This window comes from Capra hircus (assembly GCF_001704415.2).
Source record: "Capra hircus breed San Clemente chromosome X unlocalized genomic scaffold, ASM170441v1, whole genome shotgun sequence".
NCBI classification, from domain to species: Eukaryota; Metazoa; Chordata; class Mammalia; order Artiodactyla; family Bovidae; genus Capra; species Capra hircus.
The window spans coordinates 37,529,425-37,548,984 of NW_017189517.1; the positions used below are offsets into that span (position 1 = coordinate 37,529,425).

Below are 19,560 nucleotides of genomic sequence, written 5' to 3' on the forward strand. Positions count from 1 at the left end.
TCGAGGAATCAACAGCTTGTGTTTTGTCCTCATTCAGTTGAAACCAGGAAGGATTTGAAGGAAATTATTTTTAAAAGACAATTTTTTTCTCTATTGTGTTTCTAAAACTGGAATGGGAAGAGTTGGGAGAAGCAATTATTTTCTAAAGAGTGGGGGGGTAGGGTAAAGGCGGGTAGGGTCAAGGGCAGCTAGGCGTGAGGGGTGGTGTTGGGGCAGAGTTAGAAGGACTAGGAGGTCACATCTAGGCTTTTGACCCTGACTGCCTCACCAGGGCTAACACCTTCATGGCCTCCGACACCTATGCTGCCACATCTCATACCAAAATAGACCCAAGGATCAGTTGGAGGACTGCAGGACCTCTTTCTTTTATTTCCACCCCCAAACCACATTTCCAGATGTCTCTGCAGCAAAGCGAAATTCCACATAGGCAAGCCTTAGGGGAGGGGGGAAAAGAAAAAAAAGAAAAAGAGACAATTGGCACTGAAAAGCAGAAAGAGAAGATGGAGGTCTTAGAGAAGGGAGTATCCTGAGGAGGTGGGGACAAGGGGAGGAGAAGGGGAGGAGGAGAGGAGGAGGAAAGTGGGCCTGTCCCTTTAAGGGGGTTGGCTGTCAATCAGAAAGCCCTTTTCATTGCAGGAGAAGAGGACAAAGATACTCAGAGAGAAAAAGTAAAGGACCGAAGAAGGAGACTGGAGAGACCAGGATCCTTCCAGCTGAACAAACAGACTAGCCAGCCGGCTGCCATTGGAGTCAGAGTCCCAAAGACATGGGTGAGTTTCAAAAACTTTAGATTGGAAGATTCAAAGCCAGAGCATAGGAATTTGCAAGAACTTTGGGGTTCAGAGTTTCTAATGGTTGAAATGAATTGTGTTCTGGCACTTGTTTTCTTTTTCATTCCTTAGCACGCAATTCGATTAACTCCTTCTCTGCTGTACTGAGAATGATGCTTTATTGCCAAAGAACTCCAGCAACACATGGGGAGTCCCACAGGTCCTTGGAGAGAGTGTCTGCAGGGCTGGATGTGGTCATGTGTCCTCCTACCCCCTTGCTTCCCTCTGCCTTCTCTTTTCCCCTGGTCCCCATGTACTGGTAATGGCCTGGTCAGCTGACATCCTTGGTTCTGCTGGAGGCAACTCATGTTGGCTGGCTCTCAGCTGTACAAAATGACTGCTTGCTTGAAACAAAATTTGGACCCTGTGGGGCATCAGAATGAAATTGGGTGTCATAGATTCAGGCTTTGTCATGGCTGAGGAGGCCGATGTCAAGTTCAGGAAATGAAAATAAAATCCTCAATGGCTTTACCATAAGGAAGAGATATGGGTAGGGCTGTGTGTGTGTGTGCGCACGCATGCACCCGTTTGGGTTACCATATCTAGTAAATATTACAGACTTAGCTTTCCTGAGGGCATGACCCAGATTTTAAATCCCTACTATGACAAGGAGGGACCTTAGGGCTCTTGCTGACTTGATTGAGTCCTGAGGGCATCTCTGTAGAGAGAAGCTACATGGTCTGGTCTCTTGTAGTGTTTTCTCAGTGCAAGATGTACAGAGCACAAGGATTTTTGTCCATACAGGAGGCCACAGAACCATGTAGACATTGCTCACATTTGCCAAAACAAGAGCAACAGCTTGAATGTGTCCTAAATGAAATGAGAATCAACTGTCCTGTGTATTCACCATCAAATGTATTACCCAGAAGGTTCCAAAAGCATCTACGGAGATGGGTTTTCAATTATATTAGGCTAGTGTCAGTTTTTAGGTTGTTTCATCCTGAAACACTGAAAGAGCTCTTGAGGCATGTATTCAGGCAGGATAATTAAGGCATGAGCACTGGACTAGAAGTGAACATAATGAGGTGCGAATCCCAGATCTGCTACTTATGAACTTCATGACATTGGGTAGGTTGCTATGAATTATTACTTCATCATCTGGAAAATAGGGATAATGATAATTGCTTTGTCTAATTTCAGAGTTACAAAAATAAAAAATAATATGTCGGACTCCTTTGAAAATGGGCAAACTCTGTAACAGTTGTAAATAATAATAATACTAATTATTATACAATGATGCATGTACAGGCTGTCTCTTATTCTTCCTGAAGTGACTGAGCTTTCTTTGCATGTACTTTGTGCACTTGGGTAAGAATTGTCCAGTCAAGTGGGGCCAGATGAGAGGTGAATATTGCAAGAACTCAATTCCTGTCCTAGGTAATGTCAAGAACCTTACCTGAAGTCAGGGCAGCTGATTGGGTAGGTTGTGAATAAAAAACAGAGAGGGAGTAAGGAAGGATGCTGAATACTACTTCCTCAGGGAGTAAAAGCCCTGAGGAAAAGATAGGAAAAATCAGGTGACCATAGGGACATTTTCCTGTTACAGAGGCTGAATGATTTTCTCCAGGGAAGATTATTGCAGATGAGGGCATGGTCGAAGCTGTGTATGGGATCTCTTATTCTGAGGGTGAGCCATACTTGGGCTAGGTGCACATGATGGAGTAGCCATTATGTTCTCAGTTATGCAATAGCAAAGTATTGATATTTCAAATACTTTTTAAGTATAGACCATCTCTAGCAAGGTACTGGACTGCTACTGCTTCTGACAGGGAGTGTGTTGCTGTCTAACTATTGCGCTAGACAAATTATATCATAGAATCTGGGATTGGACTGGAAGGAACTTTAGAAGCTGTCTGAGCTAATTCTCAGTGCAGAATTCCCTTCTCCAATGTTCCTACAGCTTCTTCTTCATCATCCCCAGGAACAGGAAGCTCACTACCTCCACCACAGAGAATCAAGTAGGATCGGAAATGAGGAGGAACAGGGAATTCTGTAGTGTACATACAAAAGATTTACAAGCGACATGGTAGTTCATTAAACCTTTTCCTGATTTGGGAGAGGGATGTTCCAAATGAGTCCTTCGGATAACAATGGAACTGGAAAAGAGCCAAAGAGCAGTAGCTGATTATTCTCTGCTTAGCAACACAATGCCATTACTGAACAGCAAAATATTGGCTCTTGCAAAGCCTGATGTCTGAGAACAGTGGCTGTTACCCTGGTAACCAGACTATGATGCTTCCCTTCAAAGGTGGCTGTTTGCTGAGCAGTGTAGTTTTGGCTGGCTCACAGTGTGAGTGCAGCCCAGGCAAAAAGTGTGGAGGCAGAGCAGGGGTCCAGGTTTTTACAAAACGCTTGAAGGCTAACTGAATCTCATCATGATGGCAAGATGACTGCAAGAGTGCCAGGAGCTAAAAAGAAAGCAGATGAAAACCAGCACATTCACTTACTTTTCCTAGAGACACTGACTAAAATGACCATATGCACCCTTCCCCACCCCACTCCTCACCTCGGCCCGGCAGAGCCAGAGGAGAACCAGGCAGATTGAAAGGTCTGCTCTGCTTCAAGGGCCTTTTGCCCTGGCTTTCTGCTAGGAAAGCCAGAAATTTACTCAATAACCTGCCAACTAGAACTACGCTCTCAAATCTCTCTGAGTAATAAATAGACCCAAGAAACCCTTGAGAAATGGGTAGGAGGGAAAATACAGTCTCCAAACCCATGAAAGCAGAACCTTAGCCAATAGCATCTTTTCCCCTTGTTGTATGTTATCTTGAAGCCTTGAAAACCATCCCCAGGGTTCTTGGTTTTGAAAGAAAGCAACAGTAGAAATGCCCTCCTTGCCCACAGAACTTCAGGTCCAGAAAACATCAAGTTAGGGCAGTAAACTGATTGGGAAAGATAACAGCAGCCTTGGCAGGTGAATAGAGTAGCTTTCCCTTCCCTTCCCACTGTCAGGGCCTGCCCAGTGTCAAGCTCTCATCAAAACCCTCTTGGTTATTTTAAAATGGTCCTAAAGGTGATCACTCAGCTCTGCAATGGCCTCTGAGCTTTCTGCCAGGCCAGGCTCTGGAAAGGAGTCAGTGACATCCCAAGGAAGAGAACAAGGTTCTCTAGATCAGCTTCACACTGCAACCAAGGGAAGAGGAGGAGTTGGTGGGAGACTAGGCTAAGGAATGAAGTATGGAAACTGTTGTCTCTCAGCTTAGTGCCAGTTGCTTCTCTTGCACTTTCCCAGAAGTGGGCAAAGTGAGGACAACATGTCAGGGAGAGAGTTTAACAATCCAGTCTCTACCCCAGCCTCCCAATGTTTGGGTACAAGTTGGCATACATCAATGCACGTGTGCACCCATGCATGTGTGCATGTGTGAGTGTGTGCGTTTGGGGGAGGAGTAGGGAATATAGGAGACAAAGTGGTCCAGATGCTGTTGCCATGGTGATAATAATATCTTTTCAAAGAGGAGGCTGCCTTTCATTTTTATTTAATTATGTCTGCATGACTTGACTATCTAGCAAGCTTGGATTTTCATGGCCCAGTGGCTACAGAGCCCCTTTCCAGCACTTGGTATAAGTGCTGATTTCATGTAGGAAAGACAAGATTACAAGCAGGGTTTTGTCTGATCTGGATAAAGCCAGAAGCAGAAGTCTTTGTCTCTGGCATCTCCTGATGATTGTTGTTTTACTCCTAGAACCCACCCATTCATCCCCATCCATTCCTGGTACCAGTCACGGCTGCTCTAGCATCTTGGCCCTGTCAACTGCGATAGGTCCTGATCAAGTGAGCCTCTGTTCATGGGGTGAGGTTAAGGGGTGGGTTCTGGGAGGAGGGCAAAACTGTAGCTCAGATTAGAGACTTAGAGAGATGGGGCCAGTTTTTCACTCAATGAGCCTGCCTGTTGTTTAGCTCTATTGTATAGGGTTCTTCTATCTCTCCCTTTGTCAGCTGGATTCAAGGGACAGGCTGGGATTTGTGCAAGGCACAATTGGTCTCTTTCTATTATCCGTTTTGATCAAAGACCTTCCTTTCCTCCCTTTGATGGGTTCCCAGATTCAAACTGAATTTCCATCATGGAGCTCGTCCTTGAAGCATGCCCAGGGCATGGGAAAGGAGGGAGGGCTTGGGAGCTCTTGGCTCCTACTTAAAGAGACAGCATCAGGATCAACCCAGTATCTTGGATAGACAGAAATCTGGACGAGAGTCACAGCAGTCCTGTTGATCCTTGTCAGATTCCTGTGAAGAGCATTAATGAGACGGACTTGAAGTTCTGTCACAGATTGATTAGTTTGGGGAGTTCGCAGATACATCTAGCCAACACTGAATATTTTCCCTTTGCTTATGTTTTGCCCACAGGGCTTGGTTATACACATTTTAACACTAGATTGTAGGTAGCTTTGGTCTTTGATTTGCCGATATGTTTGTTCTCCCCAAGACTGAAAGGTCTTTGAAGGAAAAGACTGGGCCTTATAGTTCCCTTTTTTTCCCCACAGTATCTAGGTTATTGCCATATGCTTAATAATTGTACTGGATGCAATGAATGGAAAGGAAAACCCCTGGGGAAGGTCATTATTTTTCTGTATGATCTCTCATCAAAGTCAGGTGGTTTAGGGACTTTCCTGGCAGTCCAGTGGTTAAGACTTTGCCTTCCAATGCAGGGAGCGCAAGTTCAATCCCTGGTCAGGGAGCTAAGATCCCACATCCCTAAGAGCCAAAACCTTCAAAAACACATAAAATAGAAGCAATATATTATAACCAATTCAGTAACGACTTTAGAAATGATCTATATAAAAACCTTTAGAAAAGGTCAGGTGGTTTAATTCAATTCAGTTGCATTGGGTAATATTATTGCTATATAGTTCTTTTATGCCAACTCCACAATGTTGCAGTCAATACTTAGCCTGGAAATGTCTGTAAGAATGTTTCCTGAGAGGCCAAGGAGGTTCTATAGAATCCCTCATGGCCTTCCTGAAACAAAACGGTAACTTTTCAACCATGAAGTCTTCTGAAATGGAGACCCTTTGGCTTTAGGTTATTGTTCACACACCCCCAAATCAAAGGGAACCCAATGAACCTTCCTCAGAATATTTTGATTGTAAACTCCTTTGATGGCACAATTTCTTGCATGTTCTGAGTTTTTCCCGGTTGGAATCCAAAATTTGATTTTTTGCTTGGGCTGCCTGGTGGAGATTCTTCACTTCTGCTGAACTTAAATGCCCTCAGAACAAACATTTCATTTCAATGTGAAGAGATGGACATCTTATGCTGATATTGTTGAACTATTTATAGCTCAAGAGTGAAAGCTATACTCAGGGCCATTTAATTTCAACTCCGGGTTAGAGACTCGTCAAAGCCTAGGTCTTTCTTGTACCTTGCTTCGAGTGACAGTAGAACAGAAAAGGAGGTGCTAAGTTATTTGAGCTCTAAGAAAATGGAGGAAAAATGGATTGAAGAAGAAAGACTATCAGTGGATGATTCAGAGTTGCTCCCAAGGCTTAGCCCTTTATCACCCAGTAAGAACACTATATATGATACTCTCTGATTATTTGGATGATACAGGGATCAGATAGACTAACGAGGCTTTCCCCCCTGATCTTTACAACCCTGGAGGGGGCATCAGCTGAAACTTAGAGTGGAATTCTATTTCGTTAGCAAGAGTTCAAGTTTTTTCATTCCTGATCTCACTTGCACCACCATTTTAGCCCTTTCCAGGATAAAAAAAGGTGGGGTGAGTCAGTGGGCACAGGACGGTCACTTTCTAGGGAGGATGGTTCTCCTTACTCTGGGCTAAACAAACAGTTCCTCCATTGTTCCCTGGGTCTGACCCCCTTCCCACCCCCAGGCCTGGAGGCCCCTGCAGAATACCAATGAGGCTCCTAAGATCTCAGGGAAAAAACAAGGCTTCTTTGTCCAGGGGAGCTATGGAGGGTTCTGTCCAAGCCCTGACCCTGTGCTGGGGAGAGAGGGAACAGTGGGGTTATGCACTTTCCCCTCCCTCCACCCCCAGGCTTCAGAGACCTTCTTTAGTAGAAGATTCTAAGAGTTTTGGAGTGGGGAAGATTTGGATAGGCAGAGAAGGAAAATGGCAGCACTGTTTATTTCCAAGCTCCTTTTCTTGACTTACAAGATGCATCTAGTATCTTGACCTGTTAAGAAAGAGGAAGATTGATATCTGAATGTTTCCTGGGAACAATAATCAATTTCAAGTGCTGTGTTTTTCTCTCTGGTTTATACGTGCATTTATGTGGATGTTCGCATTCATGCATGTGCCCCTGCTCTGGCACAAATGTGTACATGTGGGGACACACACACACACACACCCCATGCACCAGCTCTAATGAACTCTCTTACCAAGCACAATTCATACAAAGTAAACTGTGCCTCCACTTAGAGCAACAAAGCCACAGACTGATTGCTTTCCATAGAGGCCAAGTTTTCTGACAGCAGGCCTTCAGTTCTTAGAGAAGGGAGGAAATGCAGTTCTGCTTCAAATGTTAGCTTCTTATTTTCCTTGGCTTGGGCTTCTATGCCTCATCTCTGGGGTGACACACAAGAATATTGGGAAGAGGCTCTTTGAGCACCAAGGAAGGGCTGTCATTTTAGGGGACAGTGGGTAAGAGGACTCACTTGTGGCCCTGAGAGCAGAGACAAATGCCTCTACCTCAGCTTTCTCACGATAGAAAGAATTTGGTCCTTCAGAATCTGTTCACATGGACATAGTTCAGGAACATCACCAGATGATCAAGCAGTAAGGGCTAAAAAGAAACTGTACTAGCATTAAGAGAGTCATGCAAAGGATTTTCCTTGTCCCTGGCATTAAAAAAATGAGCTTTGGATAAAGTCCAAATCTAAAAGTCAATACAATGCATTTTATTAGCGTAAGGAGTTTCAGCATGCTTTCCCAAAATAGCAGCTTCTTGGCACATTTGCTATTTATTTACGTGTGTGTATGCACACAAATAATTTATATATGCATATAGTATATGAACCCTGAATATTCATTGGAAGGACTGATGCTGAAGCTCCAATACTTTGGCCACTTGATGCTTAGAGATGACTCATTGGAAAAGACCCTGATGCTGGAAAACATTAAGGGCAGAAGGAGAAGAAGATGACAGAGGACGAGATGGTTGGATGGCGTTATCAACTCAATGAACATGAATCTGAGCAAACTCCGGGAGATAGTGAAGGACAGAGAAGCCTGGCATGCTGCAGTCTATGGGGTCACAAAGAGTTGAACACGACAGTGACTGAACAGCAACAATGCATATAATATATACAAAATAATTCATGTATCATATCTATATGATATGTGAATAGATGGATAAAATTAATGTATATATAACGTCTTTCCTGAAGATTTAAATTTCTTTCACCTTTTGGGGTTGTGGCCAAGAGGCTAGAAGGTGCCTTTCTCATCATCTACTGGACGTTTGTTGTTTCACTCCACATGACACCTTAGAGCTCAGGGCTTGTACTTGGGACACAGCTACTCTCAGAACCTGTGACTTCTTACATGCCCTTCCTGTTTCTCAGCAATGCTTGCATGGGGCCTGGGGTACCAGATCTGCAGAATTTCAGAGCTCAGCATTTTAAGACACCTGTATTCCCAGGCCCTAGTGTGTTTTGTCATGCCAGAAAGACATTTCATGCTTTGTTGACTTTGTATAATGTCTCTTTGTAGTTGTTTTGACAGAACTCCAGGGTAGGACTAAGGGTGGGGACACTGGCCAAACTGTAGCATAGGAGGACAAGTCAGCCATGCAAAGTGTCCCCAAATCATTCAGCCTGTATGTTTACTACTGTGAATAATAGTCATCCTCCCGTGAACATCTCCTGCCCTCTGCCAGTTCCCTCCTTTCTTTGGAGTGCTCTCCAGACATCCAGACTAAGAAGAATCAAGCATTCTGATACCCAGGAACATGCAATTTCAGTTTTCCCACCTGAAATGCTCTTTCAGGGTCAACTCTTGTCTGACAATATCAATATTTCTATGAAATTGGAAGGGCATTTACCCTTTGTAACCATTTACTAGGCTGCCTGAAACGGTTGGTTTAAAATGTCAGGTCTACGTAGCTCATTCTCCTCCATAGACAAAAATGTCCCCATGGCAGAGTCTATGTCTTTAATATGTTCACACTCCACGTGACACCTAGCACAATGCTGGGCACATAGTAAGTACTCCATAAAAGTTGATAAATGGCAAAAACAAACAAATCAGAAGGGTAAGGAAGGAGGGAATGAGAGCATCATCTTTCTAGCGGCCTACTTGAAAACTGATTATTCAAAAACTCATGGACATTTTGGGAATTCAAGGCAAGGATTTATCTTCAAGAATGGAACAAAATATGGTTGGAGGAGTCAGTCTCACATTCCCAAATTCTGAGGTTCTAGACTTTCCTGCTTTTTGTCTCTGAGGTGACCCCTCCTCCATCTCTGCATCCATGCATGTGAGCACAGGGCCTGGCTGGGCTGGCAGAGAGAGATGAGTGCTGAACTATGTATTGTACATCCCTGACTGTTTGCCCTCCTTTTTCTTCAGGCTTATTAGAGTGCTGTGCAAGATGTCTCGTAGGGGCCCCCTTTGCTTCCCTGGTGGCCACTGGATTGTGTTTCTTTGGGGTGGCACTATTCTGTGGCTGTGGACATGAAGCACTCACTGGTACAGAAAAGTTAATTGAGACATATTTCTCCAAAAACTACCAGGACTATGAGTATCTTATCAATGTGTAAGTACCTACTCTCCCCCACCAATCCTGTCTATCCTGGAGACACAGAACTCATCAGTACCTTAGTGACTAGTAGGGGATTGGTGTGGAGCCAGACAGAATTCCTGGGTCTTCCTTCTTTTTTAAAAAACAATTTTTATTGGGGTATAGTTGCTTTACAGTGTTGTGTTAGTTTCTGCCGTACAGAAAAGTGAATCAGCTATATGTATACACATATCCCCTCCTTCTTGGACCTCCCTCCTACTCTCCCCTGCCATCCTACCCATCTAGGTCATCATAGAACACAAAGGTGAGCTCTCTGTGCTAATAGAGCAGCTTCCCACTAGCTATCTATTTTACACATGGTAGTGTATATATAGTGAAAGTGAATATATATATATATATATATATGGGGCTTCCCAGGTGGTGTTAGTGGTAAAGAACCTGCCTGCCAAGGTTCTTGGTTGGGAAGGTCCTGGGTTGGGAAGGTCCCCTGGAGGAGGGTGTGGCTACCCACTCCAGTATTCTTGCCTGGAGAATTCCCAAGGACAGAGGAGCCTGGCGGGCTATGGTCCATAGTGTCACAAAGAGTTGGACATGACTGAAGCGACTTAGCACACACACAGTGAATATATATGTCAATCCCAATCTCCCAATTTATCCATCCCTCCCCCCACTCTATGTCCACACATCTGTTCTCTATTTACGTCTCTATTTTACGTCTCTATTTACGTCTGTTTACATCTCTATTCACGTCTGTTTACGTCTCTATTCCTGCCCTGCAGATAGGTTCATCTGTACCATTTTTTCTAGATTCCACATACACACATTGATATGTGTGCAGATTCCACCTATACACATCTGAAGCCCTAAATGAAGGCGAAGTGCCACATTCAGGGGAGGAGGTCTGGCCGCCTGCCACCTCACTCCTAACCACACCCCCTCCACCCCTGCCCTTGCTTTGTCTCACATGTTCTCATTTCTGCTAGGTAGGGTTCACATGGACTGAGTTGGAGCCTCTGCAGTGGTCCATATAGAGAACTTGCGGGAGGCAGACTGATGAGACAAGAGGCGGGCCGCTGCTCTCGTTTCACCACACCACTTGAGTGTGCTCTGGCCCAATACTAAGCCTCTCCTGTTTCTAGAGCAAGTTAGGCTCTATTTCCTTCATCCGTCTTCCTTCTTACCTAGCTCCTCTCTCCTCTCTCTTCTGAGGGAGCATCTCTGAAGGGTCAGGCCAAGGAAAGTAGGGTCCCAGTTCTTCAGGTCACAGGGTAAGCCAAATGTGGGGGAGGAGCATCTTCTTTTACTTCAATAAGTGTTAGTTGCTCAGTCATGCCTGACTCTTTGTGAGCCTATGGACTGTAGCCCGCCAGGCTCCTCTGTCCATGGGATTCTCCAGGCAAGAATACTGGAGTGGGTTCCCATTCCCTTCTCCAGTTACTTCAATAAGTACAAGGTAGAAGCCTAGAGGAAGAACCTAGTGATTCCCCTAAAGCATCCCTAGCCTTGTTTAGAAGCCTATTCAAGAGTCCAACTGACTTTTGCAGCAAGGGAACCAGGTCCTCCATGCATAAGATTTTCTGGCTTTGTGTTAACACAGGATCCATGCTTTCCAGTATGTCATCTATGGAACTGCCTCTTTCTTCTTCCTTTATGGGGCCCTCCTGCTGGCCGAGGGCTTCTACACCACCGGCGCAGTCAGGCAGATCTTTGGCGACTACAAGACCACCATCTGCGGCAAGGGCCTGAGTGCAACGGTAACAGGGGGCCAGAAGGGGAGGGGTTCCAGAGGCCAACATCAAGCTCATTCTTTGGAGCGGGTGTGTCATTGTTTGGGAAAATGGCTAGGACATCCCGACAAGGTGATCATCCTCAGGATTTTGTGGCAATAACAAGGGGTGGGGGACAACTGGGCATGAGTCTGTGGCCTCATCCCCACCCAAGGCTGGGTCCTCTCTAGGGGCCTGGCTTCTGAGTGAGGACCTGATGGCTACGGCCAAATGAGAAGGTCAGGAAGAACGTGGTGCCCAGCCGGCTTAGCCTCACTTTTCAAAATGTCCCTAGAAAATTTCATCTCAAAAGGGAAAGCCTGAGTTCTGTGGGGTGCTTCATACAATCAGACCATTTCTAAGCCATCTACCGGTACCTCTTTGATCCCTTCCTAGCTGGGACCACAACAAGAGTAGATCTGACTGCCTAAGAATTTAAAATGTTACTCAGTGGATTGAGATGTAGGTTCCTGATCTGAGAGGGAGGGTGGATCATGGAAATTGACTCCGAGATGGAATCCATACTATTCTGGGATCCAACATTGTTGAAGGTCCCAGAGGGAACTAGCATAGATCTGCATGTTTAAGGCCTTATCTGTCAGAGGGCTATTATGCTTCTAGTGAGGTACACATTGGTTTCCAGCCTCTAGAGTTAAAGACCATTTGGGGGCTGAACATCTGGGGGTTGTGCTGTTATCTTTTGTGGCTAGCAGTTGGCTTAGAAAGGTTTTTGGATTGGAAATTGAAATCTCTTATTGGCTTTGTTCAATAACTAGGGATCCGAAGTCCTTTGACAAGGGACATTTTCTAAGCTCAGCCTAAGGCATTTAAATGGCACGACTTTCTTTCAAGATCTTTTTTGATTTCTTCACACCTTTTCTGTCGAAACAATCTCCCGAAGCCTTTCTAACCCAGGGGTCCTCCTCACTCCAACCCCTACCCATTCTCCCCCTCCCCATCATTACTTGGGGCCAATTCTCTAGTAGATAAGATACTGCCAATGACATTTGGCAAAGGTGCCCCGCTTACTAATTTTATTTGGCGGAGATCCCTGAAATCTGGTTTCATGTCTGGCACATGCCATTCCAGGATCTCTTTGTTTACATTTCAATGTCTGCAGACTGACACTGATTTCTAACCGATCCATGTCAATTGTTTTAGTTTGTGGGCATCACCTATGCCCTGACCGTTGTGTGGCTCCTGGTGTTTGCCTGCTCTGCTGTGCCTGTATACATTTACTTCAACACCTGGACCACCTGCCAGTCTATTGCTGCCCCCAGCAAGACCTCTGCAAGTATAGGCACTCTCTGCGCTGATGCCAGAATGTATGGTGAGTTAGGGCGGCTTGGCTCTCCTACTCACTATCGAAGCATGATATATTTGGTTCTTAGGCTAAGGAAGGTGGTAATTATGGGGAGAAATAAGAAGTATGGATGCTTGGATCTTAGTTCATTAATCCCTCTCCACTGAAACCAGAGAGATTTCTTCCCTGAGAAGGGAACTTGTTGGAAGTGGTGGAAGTTTTCTTGGCTGTTTACACTCCTCTCTCTTAGTTGACTGCTGTTCTGAAACCAGAAGCAGCCCATTTCAATAACAAACAGAAAATTTTGCAACTGTTCAATACCACCTTCTATGTTTTGAGTAAATCTTTAGAAAAGAAAATCCTGATAATTAGTAGGACCCAACTTTTCAGCCAGGATGATTAAAGACGAAAGTTCCCCAGGTAACCCCAAAGCTCTGTGAAGCTTACCTTGTGATATTTGTCTCTTACTTAGGTGTTCTCCCATGGAATGCTTTCCCTGGCAAGGTGTGTGGCTCCAACCTTCTGTCCATCTGCAAAACAGCTGAGGTGAGTGAGCCACTGGGTTATTTTACAGTCAAATCGCCCAAACTGTAACATTTCTATCCATCTTGGATTTTTAGGACTACAGTTTCTCTTTGCTGGGTTTTGAGTTAGCAGATTGCCTTCTATGAAATATCGCCTGAGCCAGTGAGCGTATACATGGTAAAATATCTAGTTTCCTAAAAACAGCAGATAAAACCTTCCATTCTAAGGCTTCCTCTCTTAAAAGAGAAATTTGTAGCTTTAGGTAAAGATAGAGCTTAATGGCAAAATCCCCCAAGTGAACATTTTTATTCTTAAAAACCTTATCAAGGAAATGAGTTGTGCACAGATATTCATAGATTTTATAACACATATTTCGTTGGGAACTTCTCAATCTCATTGAAAAAGAAAGTACATTTGAAAAAGGAAAACACTGTATTGAAAGTGGATATTATGCACAAATGCAGCAGGGGAATAAAAGGAAGGAAGTAAACTATTTCTTTGAAAGCAAAATGTTTTGGGATCCCAGGCACAACCGTGGGGAACCAGTTGATTATTTGGGAGGACTATATTATTTTGTGAGTATTCTATGTTCTGGGTGCTATGGGTACATGGAAGAATGGGAGGCCTATACTCTGGGATGTGATAAGTTAGTTAGAGACGCCAAATTAACACACACAAAAATATCAGCACCTTCTGAAAGCTGTGCTTCACAATCTACAGCACAGCTTATTTTTGCTGTTGCAAGACCCAGTTCTTCTGCATTTTCTTACAGTTCCAAATGACCTTCCACCTGTTTATTGCTGCATTTGTGGGGGCTGCAGCCACACTGGTTTCCCTGGTGAGTTGTCTTTGAATGATCTTGGCAAATAAATGGTCCTGGGATAGCTTGGAGACAGCTATACTGAAAGGTAAAAAGATAGATTCCTTCTAAACTTGAAATGCTGGCGAGAAGCTCCTGGGCAGAGACGGCAGAGTATGGAGACTATGTCTTTCTACTTTGGGTTGGCAAGGCAGAGAATTTTCAAAAATGAGATAGGAACAAGCAAAGTGATATGAGGGAAGAGGAGGAAAGAGATTTGTGGTCAAGAAATAAGATATTGGGACTTCGCTGGTGGTTCAGTGGCTAAGACTCTGAGCTCCCAACACAAGGGACCTGGGTTTGATCCCTGATCAGGGAATTAGATACCACATGCCACAACTAAGAGTTCGCATGCTGTTGTTAAAGATTCTACAAGCTGCAACAAAGATCAAAGATCCCATTTACTTCAACTAAGACCCGGCACAGCCAAATCCATACATACATACATAATTTAAAAAAGAATAATAAGATATAGCATTTACAGAGCATGTAACATTGCCAAGTGCTTTGCAGTCAGAAATTATCGTTAATTCTTAACACATCCTGGTCAGATCAGTGACAAGAACACTGAGACCTTACTAAATGTGATTTTTTTGTAGCCTGGAATTCTATATACCATAAACAGGAATCCATCTGGGACGCCTTCCAAGGGATTTAGTTACTCTCCTGAAAATACTAGAAGGACCTCTTAACACTGCTAGAATTGTTATTATTGATGGTGTTATGGCACAGTGTCAATGTCACGCCTTCATTATTAAGAACACGGGGTCCTAAATAAGTGTTGATCTACCAAGAATCAGCTTGCACTCCTGGCTCCCACCGCTGAGGGTTTTCTCCAGAGCTGACTTGTTCCTCATCTTGTGAAATACATGGCTGTATTAAGTGGGAGAAGGTTGTGCTGCCCAGTGGGGCTATGCCTCTACAGGAAGTCTAGGTCCCTCAGACATACATATATGATGATGGCAGAGCCCAGGTAGTGTTGACTTCCCTGAGGAAAACTCAGTGCTGGGCAGAGCAGAGGTGTGGAAAAAGTCCTTGTCGAGTTGATTCTCTGGGCCTGTCTCATGGAGGACGTCTAGTCAAGCATCCAGGGCAAAAGCCTGAATGTGTTCCTTTGTGCAGAATATGTTTTTCTTTATTTACTTGTGATTTTATTTCTACCCTTCCTCATTCCCAAAAGGATTGGAAGAGAGAGAGCTGCCTTTTCTACTCTCACGAGTCTTCTCTCTTCTCTTCCCTACAGCTCACCTTCATGATTGCTGCCACTTACAACTTTGCCGTCCTGAAACTCATGGGCCGAGGCACCAAGTTCTGATCTCCTGTAGAAATTTCCCTTTCTCTAATAGCGAGGCTCTAACCACACAGCCTACAGTGCTGCGTCTCCCATGTTAACTCTTTGCCTTTGTCACTGACTGGCCCTCTTCTTACTTGACGAGTGTAACAAGAAAGGAGAGTCTCACGGTGATTAATGTCTCTGCGGATTCTCCCCTCTTATGTACCTCTTTTAGTCATTTTGCTTCATAGCTGGTTCCTGCTAGAAATGGGAAATGCTTAAAGATGGTGACTCCCCAACTGCAAGTCACAAAGAAGTGGAGGCTCTCATTCAATTTTCAAGCATCTCCTGAGGACCAGGAAGTGTTTTCTTCTCAAAGGGCACTTCCACTGATGAAAACAAAGTGGAAAGAAAGATGTTCAGGTAGAGAGAAAGGAGGCACCTGTCCCCGTTGCCATCTTGGGAGCCAAATATATTCTCTTTGGTGTACAAAACCGAGAACTCACTCCAGTCTCCCTAGTACCACTGAAGAGAGAAGAAAAAAAAAAAAAAGAATGCCAGCAAAACAATAAGAGCATTTGCCCAAATCTACCTATTGCAGCTGGGAGAAGGGGGTCAAAGCAAGGATCTTTCTCCCATAGAAAGAGAGCACTGACCCCGATGGCGATGGACTATTTAAGCCCTAACTCAGCCAACCTTACTTATAGCATAAGGGAGAATAGTGTTTGTGTAGACAAAGGGGGCGCTTGGCCTTATACCTCGTTAGAGAAGAGAAACAGGGTGTAGTCAGCATCTTCTTAGTCCCTTCTCCCTGATAACAGCTACCATGACAACCCTGTGGTTTCCAAGGAGCTGAGGATAGAGAGAAACTAGTTCATATGAAAAATAGACTGGCCTAACGAGCAGCAGTTGCTAGTGGCTAACGGTGTAAACCGGGCCAGCCCTCTGGTAGACACAGGATAGATAACTTTTTGGATAGCATGTCTTTTTTCTGTTAATTAGTTGTGTACTTTGGCCTCTGTCATATCTTCACAATGGTGCTCTTTTCATGGGGTATTAGCCATTCAGTCATAGCAGGTGATTTGAAGATCTTGATTTGTTTCAGAATGATGCACATTTCATATTTTCCAGCTTGTATATCGCTTGTTTGGGGTTGTACCAGAAAGGTCTGGAGAATGATTCTTTGATTATGATTCTCTAACAAATGAAAATTGGACATTAAACAACACAAATGATATGTAAAATTGGCTAGTTCTTTCATCTGTTGGGATTTTTGACCAATGACTCCATTCTTTGCAGAAACAGATTTGGTGAATTCGAATCTCAGTTTGAGTAACCTATCTGATTGTCCTTTCTAGGTGGTGGGAGATAATTTGATTTAGTAATGTTACCTTGGTGTGTTAAAGAGTTAGTTTTAACATACAAGTTATTCTCTCCTGGTGCAGATCATGTAACTAAACGCACCAGCCATTAGCTATTCTGTTGGTAAGGTTCCATGGAAAAGGAAAGGGGGAAAGAGTTTGAAACCCAAATAGCTCCCAGTTTCAGTCTTCCCTCTCTGTGCTTGGGTTTTAATGTTGGGTTAAAAAAACAAAAAGCTGATTGGTCTTTATTAAGGGAAAGATTTTACGGGTCTGACTGTAGGCGGCTCTTTTGATGTAGAGTGGTTTTGTTTTCTCCCCCAAAGTGGTTTCAACACATTTAAGGAGATGTAAAATCGTTACCAAAAAAAAAAACACTTGATATTTGTTTTCAGCAAAGTATACAATATAAGCTTCCAGGCTGCATATAGGGAGGAGATGGAAAAGGTTCTGTAAGAAACCAATCAAGATCAAGGAAAGTGAAGTAATCCATACCTTGTGTTTTGTTTTGATTTAATAATATAACAAATAACCAACCCTTCCCCGAAAACTTTCTATGTATACATACACACATATACACATACAAACAGAGTTAATCAACTGAAAGTGTTTCCTTCATTTCTGATATAGAATTTCAATGTTAACATGCATAAAGGATAAACTTTTAGAAACTTATCTTACAAAATGTATTTTATAAAATTAAAGAAAATAAAATTAAGAATGTTCTCAATCAAACAACTGTGTCTTTTAATTGAATTGTTCTGTTTGACCCCACAATAGCAGTTCAACTAATTGTACCTTGAGTGTGCTTTGTTCAAGGACCTCATTTATTTTTCAGGTCATCCCAAGTCATTCTGACAACAATTTTCTGAAATAAAGAGTAAATAAATCACTTCTGTTTTTATAGTTGGAGACACTAAGAAATAGAGGCAAGGTAAATTACCACAAATAACCAGTATATATCTGGGCTTGGACTAGCACTCACTCAGATCTTGATACTAATTCATTGCATTTTAGGGTTTCTTTTCTCTTAGAAATTGGGTTTCAGAGTGTTCTACAAATTCAGAGTCAAATACGGTTACTTCTTTTCTATGACAATGGGCTTCCCTTGTGGCTCAGCTGGTAAAGAATCCACCTGCAATGTGCGAGACCTGGGTTCAATCCCTGGGCTGGGAAGATCCCCTGGAGAAGGGAAAGGCTACCCACTCCAGTATTCTGGCCTGGAGAATTCCATGGAACTGTACAGTCCATGGGGTCGCAAAGAGTCGGACATGACTGAGTGACTTTCACTGTTATGTGACAACAGTGCCCCAGCCCTGGTGTGTATAGGATTCAGTTATTGTTAACTTTTCTTTGAATTGTTTGTATATTCCAATAATGAACACTTAGTGCTTCATGCATGAATAATGCTTAGTTTTATATGAGAAGTACTGGGTGAAAGGTTTAATGTATGGGCAGAACAGATAAAGTAAAGGCAATGTAAATTTAAACAATCTGTGGCAGGGCAGTATTAAGTTAATAAGTAGCACATGCTATCCCAATGGTCCACTCACTAGCCCACTTAGGACACAGCATTCAATCCCTGTCACAACCCTAGGCTAGAATTTGGCACTCTAACGACCAGCCTAAAGAGCTGGCAAGGAGCATCATCAGAGAGAAAAGAGAGTCTAGCTTGGGGGCAACAAGATATTCATCAGTTAAGGAGCTCTGTACAAAAGTAGTTTCAATGTAATCTCCTGGTTTCTGCTTCACTGCAATTAATATTCTGCAAGCAAGGCTGGTTGGATGACTTTAAGACAAAAAGAATAAAAATATGAAAAGGACTTATTTTTAGACACTGGCAAACAAGGACAGAGCACCATATTTTGGAAAACTGATTCAGGGTGCTATAGAGTGAATGTATTTTTGCCTCAGAACAGCGGAAAGCCAGTTCCCAAGAAAGCTGTGTTCTCCATCTGCCCTTATTTGGCTCTGCCCTCTGGGACCCATCTATAGATCGAGTTTTCATGCTCTCAGAAGCTGAGAGCACATCCAGTCTATCAATTGAGTGCATTGTTCTTAGCTCTCCCACACACCATAAACCTCCTTTCTCTGAACTGAAAGAGTTCTCTTTGTGCTTCAATCAGCCAAAGATCAAGCTGCAGCAGTATAAACAAGAAACATTTTCTTACAGCGTCAATGGTATTGCTTTTCACATCTCCAGGGTCAGTACTGAGTGCAGCTATGCAGGGTGTGGAAGCTGTGGGTTTGGCCCAGAGCAACATTCATTCATTCACTAATTCAGTCTACAAATATTAATTGGGCCCTTATAAGCTTCGTGCTAAATCCTAGGAATTTCAGGTTTGGGGGTGATATGAGTAGAAAGGGGATAAAGATATGATCTCAAAGATCTCAGTCAGCCTCAACCATAGTGGAGAAATCTCCCAGGGTGGAGCATGGGAGCAGTGGAGGCAGGGAGCATGCAAGAAGCAGTGTGACTGGCTGACTGCAGTGGGCATCTGAATTCTCCCTCCTGTATGTGGGAGAGGTCGTGGTTAAGGGCCAGGACTTCACGTGGCTCTGGTTTTCTAGGGCTCTGATAAAAACAAAACTTCAATTTAGAGTTCTGACAACTTGTGACTTGCTCTCTATGTCCCCCTGCCCCTGGCCTTACATGTGACAGTATTTATGCACACACTGTCACAATGAGTGTGCGTGCTTCCACCCACTCAGTCATCTGGGGAGTCAGAGGGCACACAGATCAGAATTTACGTAAACACAGGCTATTCTGCCTGACTTTTTTTCCTTCCAGGCTAAATCTGAGAAGCCATGCATGGGTAATATGAGACACATGATACTTTTCTCTTTGATTTTTCATATTGAGAGCACAGACAGCGTGTCTATTTTGACATTCATGTCTAGCTTGATGAATACTAAGTAATGGAATAAATAGCCATTCTT

General features: G+C 43.6%; 1 protein-coding gene across 2 annotated transcripts; it reads left to right on the forward strand.

The window, feature by feature from the left end:
* Positions 1–576: 576 nt before the first annotated feature.
* On the forward strand, positions 577–17,355 carry PLP1 (proteolipid protein 1). 2 transcript variants are annotated; one of them, XM_005700183.3, is made up of 7 exons: positions 577–770; positions 9,362–9,548; positions 11,131–11,392; positions 12,461–12,629; positions 13,075–13,148; positions 13,900–13,965; positions 15,230–17,355. In XM_005700183.3, exons 1-7 carry the CDS (start codon positions 767–769, stop codon positions 15,299–15,301), a joined length of 834 nt encoding a protein of 277 aa, XP_005700240.1. In that variant the 5' UTR covers positions 577–766; the 3' UTR covers positions 15,302–17,355. The 2 variants fall into 2 exon arrangements, with proteins under 2 accessions (XP_005700240.1, XP_005700241.1); XM_005700184.3 differs by having other exon boundaries at positions 11,131–11,287.
* Positions 17,356–19,560: the final 2,205 nt, after the last annotated feature.

Excerpts from the sequence above, each read along its gene's own strand:
- PLP1 (XM_005700183.3), top strand. Across the intron at positions 9,549-11,130 it reads TATGAGTATCTTATCAATGT|GATCCATGCTTTCCAGTATG; the intron begins GTAAGTACCTAC and ends GTGTTAACACAG. Across the intron at positions 11,393-12,460 it reads GGCTAGGACATCCCGACAAG|TTTGTGGGCATCACCTATGC; the intron begins GTGATCATCCTC and ends CAATTGTTTTAG.